Here is a 12,292-nt window from a genome sequence, read left to right as displayed (position 1 = left end):
TTGCGAGGGCCGAGCACAAAGAGACGACAGCTGGAACGGGAAACTTTCTCACTGGCAAGCATCAAAAACCGCAGCGGCGGAAAACCCCGCGGCGTCAGCTGCTGAGCAGCGAGCTGGGAGAGGAATGAGGGGGAGGAGCGGTGGCGCTGCGGTTGTGGCGCGCGCACGCACGCACGCGCGGCACCGGTTGTGGGGCACAAGCGGCACCGGTTGTGGGGCACACGACAACCAGAGTCCTACAAATTCCCGGGCCAGGGCTACCAAAACGTCAGCGGCGCGCTCGGGCCGGGCGGCCTGGCGGAGGAGCGTGGCCAGACGACTGCCGCGGCTGCCCCTATCGACAGAGGCCCATCGCCCGGCGGTGGGCTGACAGTGAGAGTAGCGAGGACGACGACGACGAGGGCACACGGGGCGTCAAATGGGCGTCTGTGAGGGAGCGACTGAGAAGGTAACGACTGTGAGATTAGAGGGTAACGACTGTGGGGAGAGCGACTGAGGGGAGACTGAGAGGGTAACGACTGTGGGGAGAGCGACTGTGGGGGGAGCGACTGTGGGGGGAGCGACTGTGGGGGGAGCGACTGTGGGGGGAGCGACTGACAGGGGAGCGACGCCGGCGACGATTCGGGGGCGCGCGAAAACTTCGAACGGGCAAATCACTTCCGGTGACGCGGAAGCCGCGCGGCCACTTCCGGTGACAGCTTCAGCACGCGACGGCTCAGCCACCACTGCTGAGCCTCAAACCACACAAATACTACTACATATAGTACTCATACTACAGGTACTAAGACTCATACTACTACATATAGCACTCATACTACTACAGGTACTACTCATACTACAGGTACTACTCAGACTCATACCACAGGTACTACTCATACCGATACTCATACTGATACCCCTCATAACCACAGGTACTAACCCTGCTGCTGCTGATACCGGTACTGCACCTACTGCTACAGGTACTACTATGACTGCTGCTACTGATACCGCCGGACTACTCCTGCTGCTGTTGGTACCGGTACTGCACCTACTGCTGTTGGTACCGTTACCTACTGCTGTCCTTCTGTTGGGACTATTCCTACTGCTGTTGGTACTATTCACACTGCTGATGGGATTGTTCCTACTGCTGATGGGATTGTTCCCACTGCTGTTGGGACTATTCCTACTGCTAATGGGATTGTTCCTGCTGCTGTTGGTACTATTCCTACTGCTGTTGGTACTATTCACACTGCTGATGGGATTGTTCCTACTGCTGATGGGATTGTTCACACTGCTGATGGGATTGTTCCTACTGCTGATGGGATTGTTCACACTGCTGATGGGATTGTTCCTACTGCTGTTGGGACTATTCCTACTGCTGATGGGATTGTTCCTACTGCTGTTGGTACTATTCCTACTGCTGTTGGGACTATTCCTACTGCTGATGGGACTATTCCTACTGCTGTTGGTACTATTCCCACTGCTGTTGGTACTATTCCTACTGCTGATGGGACTATTCCTACTGCTGATGGGAGTGTTCCTACTGCTGTTGGTACTATTCCTACTGCTGATGGGACTATTCCTACTGCTGTTGGGACTATTCCAACTGCTGTTGGGACTATTCCTACTACTGTTGTGACTATTCTAACTGCTGTTGGGACTATTCCTACTGCTCTTGGTACTATTCCTACTACTGTTGATACTATTCCTACTACTGTTGGAACTATTCCTACTGTTGTTGGTACTATTCCTACTGTTGTTGGTACTATTCCTACTGCTGTTGGTACTATTCCTACTGTTGTTGATACTATTCCTACTGCTGTTGGTACTATTCCTACTGTTGTTGGTACTATTCCTACTACTGTTGTGACTATTCCTACTGTTGTTGTGACTTCCTACTACTGTTGGAAGTATTCATACTACTGTTGTGACTTCCAACTGCTGTTGGGACTATTCCTACTGTTGTTGGTACTATTCCTACTGCTGTTGGGACTATTCCCACTGCTGTTGGTACTATTCCCACTGCTGTTGGGATTGTTCCTACTGCTGTTGGTACTATTCCCACTGCTGTTGGTACTATTCCTACTACTGTTGGTACTATTCCCACTGCTGTTGGTACTATTCCCACTGCTCTTGGTACTATTCCTACTGCTGTTGGTACTATTCCTACCGCTGTTGGGACTATTCCTACCGCTGTTGGTACTATTCCTACCGCTGTTGGGACTATTCCTACTGCTGTTGGGACTATTCCCACTGCTCTTGGTACTATTCCTACTGCTGTTGGTACTATTCCCACTGCTGTTGGTACTATTCCCACTGCTCTTGGTACTATTCCTACTACTGTTGGTACTATTCCCACAGCTGTTGGTACTATTCCCACTGCTCTTGGTACTATTCCTACTGCTGTTGGTACTATTCCTACTGCTGTTGGTACTATTCCTACTACTGTTGGTACTATTCCCACTGCTGTTGGTACTATTCCTACTGCTGTTGGTACTATTCCTACTACTGTTGTTGGTACTGGTTCCCACTGCTGTTCCTCTTGCTGCCGTTGCGGCTGTCTTCCCCGTGCGGGTTGTGATGGGACTGCACGTGTTGTGATGGGACTGCACGTGTTGTGATTGTGTCTTTGTGGGGCTGGCCACACCCCCCCCCCCCTCCCACCTCGTGAGCGCCGTGCCGGCCTTCACAGCTGCTCACTCACAGCAACTTGCCCCTAACAGTGTGTGAAGGCTACACGGGGGATCTTTGTCTTTGCCTGGCTGACTGAGGTCAGTCAGCTGGTGAGCACCCCGAGACATCTTCCGCCAGTGGCGAGGGCCCAGGAAAGATGCCCGGCGTGGTCAACGTTGGTCGACTCGTAGCACCGTGCCCAGTGCGCCGGTGTGGAGTAAAACATCGCCACTCGGGGAGACAAAGGCGGCCGGGCGTGGTGACGACCACACCCCCACACAGTGCCGGCCTTCATCGGTGCTGCTACAGCACTTGCCCCGACAGTCTGTTAAGGCTATACGGGGGGGGATCATTGTCTTTGGTTAACGTGTTGTGCTGTACTGTACCATGTACTGTATCGTTGAGCGCTCGCCGGCTGACGTGATTATTGCGGCAGTGATGGTGATCATGCTGGGATGTCGGCACTGATGATTACGTCGCTGATGATGGTGATGATGTGAGTCATGATAGCGATTGTGACGGTGATTGATTATGATGATGATGATGGCGGTAATGATGGTGTGGATGATGGTGATCATGCTGGGATGTCGGCACTGATGATTACGTCGCTGATGATGGTGATGATGTGAGTGATGATAGCGATTGTGACGGTGATTTTAATGATGATGGTGGTGTGGATGATGGTGATCATGCTGGGATGTCGGCACTGATGATTATGTCGCTGATGATGGTGATGATGTGCGTGATGATAGCGATTGTGACGGTGATTGATTTTAATGATGGCGGTGATGATGGTGTGGATGATGGTGATCATGCTGGGATGTCGGCACTGATGATTATGTCGCTGATGATGTGAGTGATGATAGCGATTGTGACGGTGATTTTAATGATGGTGATCATGCTGGGATGTCGGCACTGATGATTACGTCGCTGATGATGGTGATGATGTGAGTGATTATAGCGATTGTGACGGTGATTTTAATGATGATGGCGGTGATTTTTGCGTGAAGGCAGTGGCGATGATGGTTGGGATGATGGTGATGATGATGCGATGCTGGCAGTGATGATTATGCCGCTGATTATGGTGATGTTGTGAGTGGTGATAGCGATTGTGACGGTGATTTTTGCGGTGCTGAAGGTAGTGGTGATGATGATGATGATCATGGCAGTGGTTAATGATAATCGTGATGATGGTGGTGAGCGTGAAATGTCCGGTTATGAAACCGGATCTTGTCGACTGCCAAGCTATATCTGTTGACACGATCCTGTAGGCTCGTGCGATTTGATGTTGAAACTTCTTTCGCACCGTACGTAGCCAACCGTGCTAATCTGTTGACACGATCCTGTAGGCTCGTGCGATTTGATGTTGAAACTTCTTTCGCACCGTACGTAGCCAACCGTCCTAATCGGAGGTGCATCCGTCCTTGCCATAACCCTCAATGACGGGCATACGTCAACAATACCAACAACTTAATCATTTTACAGATTCGTTAAAGTAACAAGAGTACAATATTGTGGAACGTCGGGAGTGGTATCATTACAGTGGCGACAATCGTAGCCCTCCATCCACAGATGCGCAACCCTTTAATCCACTGCTGGATGAGTCCCTCGCCACGCACCGTGCGGGTCGTGTGCGGCGATTTGACCATACTTCACCACGCTGGTCAGTGCGTCTTGGTGAATGTTTGCGGTGTGCGTTGAAACTTCTTTAGCACCGTACGTCGCCAACCGTGATAACAGGCGGCGCGCGGTGGGGTGGGAGAGACAGACAATCAAACACCAGACACGAAAATCCTAAAATAAATTAGTTTTCAAACTTGCCGTGGCAGCACGGAAAAGTCCAATAGAACGTGTCGCACTGCCCTCTGCTGCCCAGCATTCGGCTTCCTCTTGCGTTCGACTGCAGCAGCTCTTTAATGATGGCATGGTGGTCACCCCACAATCCAAGCACTGTCCAGGCTCAACGCTGCCTGGCTTAACCGAGGTGTGACGGACGGGCTTGTACAGGCAGTACAATCGATTGGGTGCAGGACGTTGGCCACAGCCGATTCGCAGTCTCTCGCACACACGGCCGTACATTGATTACAGGCATCAATCACGCTCTTGATGGCAGTGATTCATTATTTTGATGAACAGGATATCCGTGTAAGAATATGCAGTACTCTGCATGTCGTCACCACTGATGCGAAGCTATTGTGAATCCACGATGTACCTGTAATCGGGTACAGGTGAGACACTCAACATAGTGAAAAACCGTGAGTCTTGGCATGCATGGGGCAGTGGTGGGGGTTATATAATGGTAGGTAAGTGGTAGTAGGGGTGGGGTGGTTAAGAGCTATTTATCATTGCGGTGAAGTATGGCCAAACAACTCCCATGGAAAACGAATATCCAATAAATAATATCACCCGTAACATCAACCCAGTACACATGGAATGTCTAGCCAACATTGTGCCAACGTCTCCAACCACATACCATCGTTGGCCTAACGTTGCACGTTTACTGGAACTTAACATTAATATATACTTCACCACGCCGGTCAGTCAGCGCAGGTTGGTAAAGGTAGGTGGGGAGGGCAGGACTGGTTTCATACATCGGTTGAGATATGGGCGGCACGATGGCTGAGATGTTAACTACCTCGCCTGGTATACAGGAGGGCGTGGGTTCGATCCCAACCCTAATGCCTGCTGCTGTATATTTGGGGTTTGCGTGTTTCTCTCCCCGTGGTCGCGTGGATTTATCTCCGGGACCTCCGGTTTTTTTCTCCACATTCAGAAACACGCGTTAAGACTATTTTGCTGCTGTAAATTTCCACATGATAAGCCACGTCGTTGAGCTATCATTTGTTGCCAGATCGCTTCTGAAAAAGAGCTATATAGCTCAGTGGGCCTTACCTGGTAAAATTAAAATATATTTTTTCATATAATTTGCCACCGTTGTGTCTAGTGCAGTCTAAAACCACGAATCACTCAGTCTCTCTGGCCTTTGCATCTGCTACGCAAAGAAAGCGTCGTACACTATATATTTTTTTTATTCCTTAGGGTAGTGTCATAAATGATTCTGTTGATATTGTTTGTTCTTTGCGCTTGTGCACGCACCACTCCCGACACAGTATTGCAAAAAAGACATTTCATCACCGACAGGGAATGTTTGTAATAGTCTCCGGCTCTAAAGGAACATGCTATTTTATACACTTAGAATGTGGGCACATTGAGAGTATTTAAAATCAGGTGAGAGCCCATTGAAAATTAAAAAAAAAACATCAAGGGAGATCTTGGCGTGTGCCTAACAGTAGCAAGGACGCTCGTATAAAGTGTCAAACACTCATGACTTGACAGGCACACACCCTCTATAATCCACTCCTTGGTTACAAGGGCCCTCTCTCACGAGGGTTGACCTCCGGCGAGGTCAACCTATAAAGCGTAGCTCTTATCCGAAGTTACGCAAGCCTGCAAACTCCGCAAGCCTCTGCAGTCACATGGTTGGGAGTAGCTGCCACTGGACTGTTAACATCAGCGTCACGAGTTGGCATGTGATGCCTCGTCACACGAAAGCCATCCTCCACCTTAAAAGTGGCCACTACTGAATCCGTGGGTCTCCAATTAGAAGTTTGGCAGCGTTAATTTAGTCAGAAATTTTATTACAGCCATTATCTTAAATCTAGTTGGCTATAGCAGTGATCTATTCCGCTCTTTAGTTATTAAATGTCGGTATAGGGGGTGCCCAGTAATTTCTACTCCCCAAAAAGTCAGCTAATCCAATCGGTGAACTCCATCAATCTTTTTAATAATGTACAGCCAATTACCATTGTTGGTCTCTCTTGGTGCGCTGCAGGACCTTATAATGTGCTAACCTATCTCAGTCTGCGTCTTCGTACAGACTTGTTAGTTTCGTCTCATCACAGCCAACCATGCTTCGGTCTCTGGTAGGGTCGTTGCAGTCATTATCATGCTTGATTTTCAGCCACTCGTGGTAGTCGTTTTCTAAAATAAGGTAAAAATAAAGTAAAAATAAGGTACAAATAAAGTACAAATAATGAGCACAAATTGAGCACCTGGCTAGGTGAGTGAACATCTTATTTAACAACTGACGCGTGATGTCCATAAACACAGGAATGGGTGGTAAAAGTAAAGGCTAACTAGAACCTTGCACGATTGTGTTGTAAAATATTGGTCCTGTTGTGTGGAGTGTCCATTTATACCTCTCGAGTGGACAGGTGAGGATGGGGGCAGGAAAAAAAACCCGTCAAATGTTTCAACTGCCGTTGCCGCACGATCGCATTTAACCAGCGACCTCTGATTACATGTCCAGTGTGCGAACCGTTATGCCACGGCAGCATCCCACTCGTGCGCGTTCTGACATTTTCTACAGGTGACGGTAAATTCTGCTCGCCTCGACCGACCTCAGGGATTTGCCGACTAAGCGACGGTCACATTTAATGAAGGCGGCCGCCTCTACTCCCGAGCTGTGGAGGTGATTATTGCTGCCCGCCCGCCTGCCCGCTCGCCACGATGGTGTGCACGTGCGCCAACTGGCGGCGCTGGATCCGTCCGCTGGTGGTCACCATGTACGTGATGCTGCTGCTAGTGGCACTGCCGCTGTGCGTGTGGGAGCTGCAGCGTGCGGAGGTGAGTCTGCGTGAGCGTGACCTGGCTGAAGCTCTGGTTACGATTGACGGACATTCGAGCAGAAATCCGAAAAATGTGGTGACGTGGGGGGCACCTGCCTGTGGCACCCTTTACTTGGCGGGACGTGGCAAAAAAAAAAGTAATCCGCGGGAAAATATTTCGTGCCATTGTGGTGCACGGCAGATTACAGGACGAATCAGCCGCTCCTAAAAGGGGTACAAAAATTCCGTGGTAAAACAGATTTCAACGTTTTAAAGCTTTCGTGACTGCAATGATTCATCTTCTTTGGTTCTTTCGGTAAAGTCACGTAGAATGAGAATAAAATAATAAATTGATAAAATAAAATAACACAATAATATTCTCACGACGTTTCGGCCACAACACAAGCGGCCTTCATCAGGTGAAGGGGGCGAGACTGTCTGGTAGGACAGCGCTGGAGTGAGAGAGCCACGTTCAGATCACGGCTTTTAAGCTGTGTGAGAGGAACAAAGAGCCTTAGAGTCGCGGCATCTCTTCAGAAAGGTGAGAGACTCGATTAGTTGAGCCTTCTTATCCCGAAGTCTGTTGAATGATCTTAAGGATGTGTGGCGGTTAAATTTCGATTTAAAGCTTTCGTGACTGCAATGATTCATGAATCATTGGGGAGGGATTCCACACATCCTTAAGATCATTCAACAGACTTCGGGATAAGAAGGCTCAACTAATCGAGTCTCTCACCTTTCTGAAGAGATGCCGCGACTCTAAGGCTCTTTGTTCCTCTCACACAGCTTAAAAGCCGTGATCTGAACGTGGCTCTCTCACTCCAGCGCTGTCCTACCAGACAGTCTCGCCCCCTTCACCTGATGAAGGCCGCTTGTGTTGTGGCCGAAACGTCGTGAGAATATTATTGTGTTATTTTATTTTATCAATTTATTATTTTATTCTCATTCTACGTGACTTTACCGAAATAACCAAAGAAGAAGAAGGAGATTTCAACGTCTCTACTTTAATGGATTAGGGGATTACTACCACGAACCTTGGGGGCCACGCATATTTTATAATTCGTGGGTTATTGGGAGTGTGGATTTTTTTGTTCTACCGTATATACAAATGAGATAACATTTTTACATTCAGGTTATAGGTTCAATGAATTTTGTTTTTGGGAAAATGCTGCCCCTGTGTAGGCCAGAGGATACTTCCAAGGAATCTCTGATGTAGTTCTGTCATATCCACTTCCATAGGCCGTTCTCTAACATGGGGGAATTGCGTTGTTCTTTGAGAGGTCCAATTGGATTCTTCGTCTCGTAATGTGACACCAGTTGCAGAACAGAGCTAAGGTTGGGCAAAATAAAAAAAGTAGAGGATTTGAACGAACTTTAAATTGCGTGCGTTTAATTTTGCAGACTAATTGGTGTGCATATCCGCAGATCAAAGCGCAAACTCAGGCGTGGTTCATCGCGGGGATCTTCGTCTTCCTCACGATCCCCATCTCGCTCTGGGGGATCCTGCAGCACCTGGTGCACTACACGCAGCCCGAGCTGCAGAAGCCCATCATCAGGCACGCTCGCTCACTCATGCTCGCTCACACGCATGCACACTCGCTCGCACATGCGTGCCCATCAACATACAAGTGCGCTCACTCGCACACGCTCACGCTCACATGGTCGCTCGTGTACAAAGACAAATCTCCCGTGAAGTTTTCACAGACTGGCTATGAAGGCCAGCACACGAGTTGGGGTGTAATTGTGGGGTTTTCGTGCGTACGCCGTTTGAGTTACAATGAATAGGGCCATGATTCTATTCACAATTTGATTATTTCTTTGTCTTGATCATACCTTCTCATTTGCATTATCTGATAAGTTCCGTCTGGTTCGATCCAATAGTCTAAATGTAAGATGTGCGCACTATTTGCACAACCCATAAATAATACATTCTTATGCACACAATGCGATGCGTGTATCCTGATCGATTAATTGATGGCTCATTACACCCGTGATTGCGCCTAATTGTGTTACTCGTGTTTCCTCTCTCCATTCAGGATCCTGTGGATGGTTCCTATCTACAGCTTAGACAGCGTGAGTGAGACACATGTACAGCACTTGCGCGAACAGTCCGTTAAAGGCTTTACGGGGGATCTTTGTCTTTGTTCTGGGGCGTGGCGCCGGCCACCCAACCCCCTGGTTGCGGCCTTCATAGGCGCTCGCTAACAGCACTCGCCCCAACAGCCTGCGTAGGCTGCACGGGGGGAGGATCTTGACGTTTGTGCGCACGTGGGCCTGCGTGTGCGGTGCGACGCAGTGGTTCGCGCTCAAGTTCCCTCCCATCGCCATCTACCTGAACACGTGCCGCGAGTGCTACGAGGCCTACGTCATCTACAACTTCATGGTCTTCCTGCTCAACTACCTCTCGGGCAGCCAGCCCGACCTGGCGCGCACGCTCGCTGCCAAGGAGCCCGTGCGCCACTGGCCGCCACTCTGCTGCTTCCCAGCGTGGCCCATGGGCGAGTGAGTGCCCCCCCCACCCCCTCGGGCAAGTGAGTCACCCCCTTCGGGCGAGTGAGTCACCCATGGGTGAGTCACCCATGGGCAAGTGAGTCGCCCATGGGTGAGTTAGTGTCCCCCCATGGGCGAGTGAGTCACCCCCCATGGGCGAGTGAGTCACCCCCCTCGGGAGAGTGATTCACCCACCTCGGGAGAGTGAGTCACCCATGGATCAGTGAGTCACCCATGGATCAGTGAGTCACCCATGGGCAAGTGAGTCACCCATGGATCAGTGAGTCACCCATGGGCAAGTGAGTCGCCCCCCCCTCGGGCGAGCGATTGGACGATCGCCCGCCCGTGCTCGTTCGTTCGCTCTTTCGCTCGCTTGCCGACAGGACATTTACGTGCGTACGTACGTGGAACTTATTTAGCGCCGTACGTATCCAACCGCGCTAATCGGAGGTGCGCGGCCATTTAAATGCCCCCCTCTGCTGGAGGCTTGCAGTGTACCCGCGTTGCGGGTTCCAAGTTTGATACATCGATCGCAATTGACTTAATTCCGAAAGCCACAAAGCAACATCGCCCCCCTACTGGAAGATCAACGGCCACTTGCTGGTGCGGTGCCACGTTCACCTCGCGCCTCTCCGGGACAGGTGCCACCCGGGAGTCCCCTGCCGCGGGGTCGCTCAAAATTTACTGCGCGGGAGGCCTCGTGTAAATATTAAGCGATGAGATGACGTTGAAGCCATGTGGGCTCGTCACCAGTCGTGAGGGTGTAACAACGGCAATGCCGATGTGTACACGTACAGCCTGCTTGTCGATCCACCGCTGCAAGAGTTTGACTTCTGCCCCTTTGCCCTATCTCTCACTGCCCCTTCCCCGTGCAGGGTGATGCTGTTCCGCTGTAAGCTGGGCGTGCTGCAGTACACGGTCATCAGACCGCTCACCACCGTCGTGGCCTTGTAAGCTTCACACACGGGGGCCCTCTGGTGCCCACAGTGGCCATCGCAGTAAATGAACTGGTGCCAGACGGGCATCGTAGCCGGGTCGTAAGATCGGCTTAACCTAACTCGGGTCGCGACATTGCGCTTCGTAAAGTTACGATGAATCTTACGAGTGGTCGGGAACCACAATCTCCATGGGATGATTCTTAAAGAGAGCATTTTGAGCGAGTGTGGAAGTTGATTTTGGGTGCCCTTGTTTTTACTTGCGTGCGGGTTTTGTCTTCTCGCCTCACTCTAGAATCTCCGAGCTGCTGAAGGTGTACGGAGAGGGCAACTTCAGCTTCCACAACGTGTGGAGTTACCTCGTCATCATCAACAACATCTCCCAGATCGTGAGTCCCGCGGACAGCGCGAGTGATGGGAGACGCGCAGGGCGCCGAGCTCGTCGTCTGATCGCTCTTTACGCGGCGGGGGTGTGTGCTTCTTCAGTTGTACGCACGTGCGCATGTACGTGCAGTTGTTTTTTCTGAATTTAATTGTGTGTGCGTGTGCATGTGTGTATGTGGGGAGTGGCAGTGTAGCAATTAGCGCACTTAGCTACGAACCCGCCTATACGTGTTCGAATCCCGCTCACAACCAACATCAGTGATGAATATCTGAACCGGTCCTGGGCCTCCCCTAAGTTGACTCGGCCATAAATGAGTACCTGGTGCGGTGTGTAAATATCAGCACTTGGGAGACAAAGATGGCAGGTCGTTGTGCTGGCCACCCACCTCGGGCCTTCATAGGCGCTCGCTAACAGTCTTTGTCTTTGTGCGCACGGCTCCACAGTTTGCCATGTACTGCCTCATCCTCTTCTACCGCACCCTGCGGGAGGAGCTGCAACCGATCCAGCCAGTGGGGAAGTTCCTGTGCGTGAAGACCGTCGTGTTTGTGTCTTTCTGGTGAGCGTCGCGCACGAAGGTGCGGGGCCGGAGAGAGCTCCGCTGTCCCGCGGGTCACTCCACAGGCATGGCCTGGCGTATCCGAGCACACTCGCTTCGCGAGCTAGAGTCTTGCGAGATTTTCGATTTCGTTTTTTCATTGTTCGTTCCGCTTCGTCACTCTGCACAAACGCTCGCCCACGAGCAGAGAAGCGGCGGCGCGGTGTGCGCTCGCACGCAGCGCTGGCGAAAGCGTGTAACCTTTGCCCGGCTCCACCTTGAACGATATTAGGAAGCCACTGGAGCTATGCACTATTAAATCTCGATTGAAAACTAATTTCTTAAGAACTGCTTTTTGCGTTTAGTTTCCTGTCCTACCCCCGCGCCTCCGATTAGCACGGTTGGCTACGTATGGTGCGAAAGACGTTCAACATACATAGACGTACTTTGTGGAACTTTTGGACGACTAATTAATACCAACATCCCAGGATCGCAAGATGACGATGATATCATGTGTGTGTGTGTGTATACGTGCAGGCAAGCGGTGCTGATCGCAGCCCTGGTGAAGCTGCAGGTGATTTCGGGCACTCTGGGCTGGAACAGCGTGGAGGCTTTAGCCACCGGGCTCCAGGTCAGGATGACGACGTGACCGTGTGAAGTTTTCAACGATGAAATAAAACAAAACATC

General features: G+C 50.7%; 1 protein-coding gene across 7 annotated transcripts in view; it reads left to right on the top strand.

Annotated features, from left to right (window-relative positions):
* The first annotated feature begins 364 nt into the window (after positions 1 to 364).
* Positions 365 to 12,292, top strand: part of TMEM184C (transmembrane protein 184C) — a 15,727-nt gene continuing 3,799 nt past the window's right edge. The window contains exons 1-10 of one of the 7 annotated variants that reach the window (XM_076067433.1): positions 749 to 778; positions 866 to 959; positions 7,022 to 7,278; positions 8,685 to 8,815; positions 9,296 to 9,332; positions 9,556 to 9,761; positions 10,625 to 10,699; positions 10,980 to 11,073; positions 11,513 to 11,625; positions 12,142 to 12,235. In XM_076067433.1, coding sequence (XP_075923548.1) covers positions 7,162 to 7,278; positions 8,685 to 8,815; positions 9,296 to 9,332; positions 9,556 to 9,761; positions 10,625 to 10,699; positions 10,980 to 11,073; positions 11,513 to 11,625; positions 12,142 to 12,235 — 867 coding nt within the window. In that variant the 5' untranslated portion in view covers positions 749 to 778; positions 866 to 959; positions 7,022 to 7,161. Of the gene's footprint in view, positions 449 to 677; positions 960 to 2,546; positions 2,912 to 2,935; positions 3,600 to 7,021; positions 7,279 to 8,684; positions 8,816 to 9,295; positions 9,333 to 9,555; positions 9,762 to 10,624; positions 10,700 to 10,979; positions 11,074 to 11,512; positions 11,626 to 12,141; positions 12,236 to 12,292 lie in introns of those variants that run through there. The other 6 variants (XM_076067435.1, XM_076067434.1, XM_076067432.1 and 3 more) reach the window with 6 other exon arrangements.

This window comes from Petromyzon marinus, chromosome 16, assembly GCF_048934315.1.
Source record: "Petromyzon marinus isolate PM22_M1 ecotype Great Lakes invasive population chromosome 16, UKy_Petmar_22M1.pri1.0, whole genome shotgun sequence".
NCBI classification, from domain to species: domain Eukaryota; kingdom Metazoa; phylum Chordata; class Hyperoartia; order Petromyzontiformes; family Petromyzontidae; genus Petromyzon; species Petromyzon marinus.
This window is presented reverse-complemented; position numbering and strand designations above follow the sequence as displayed.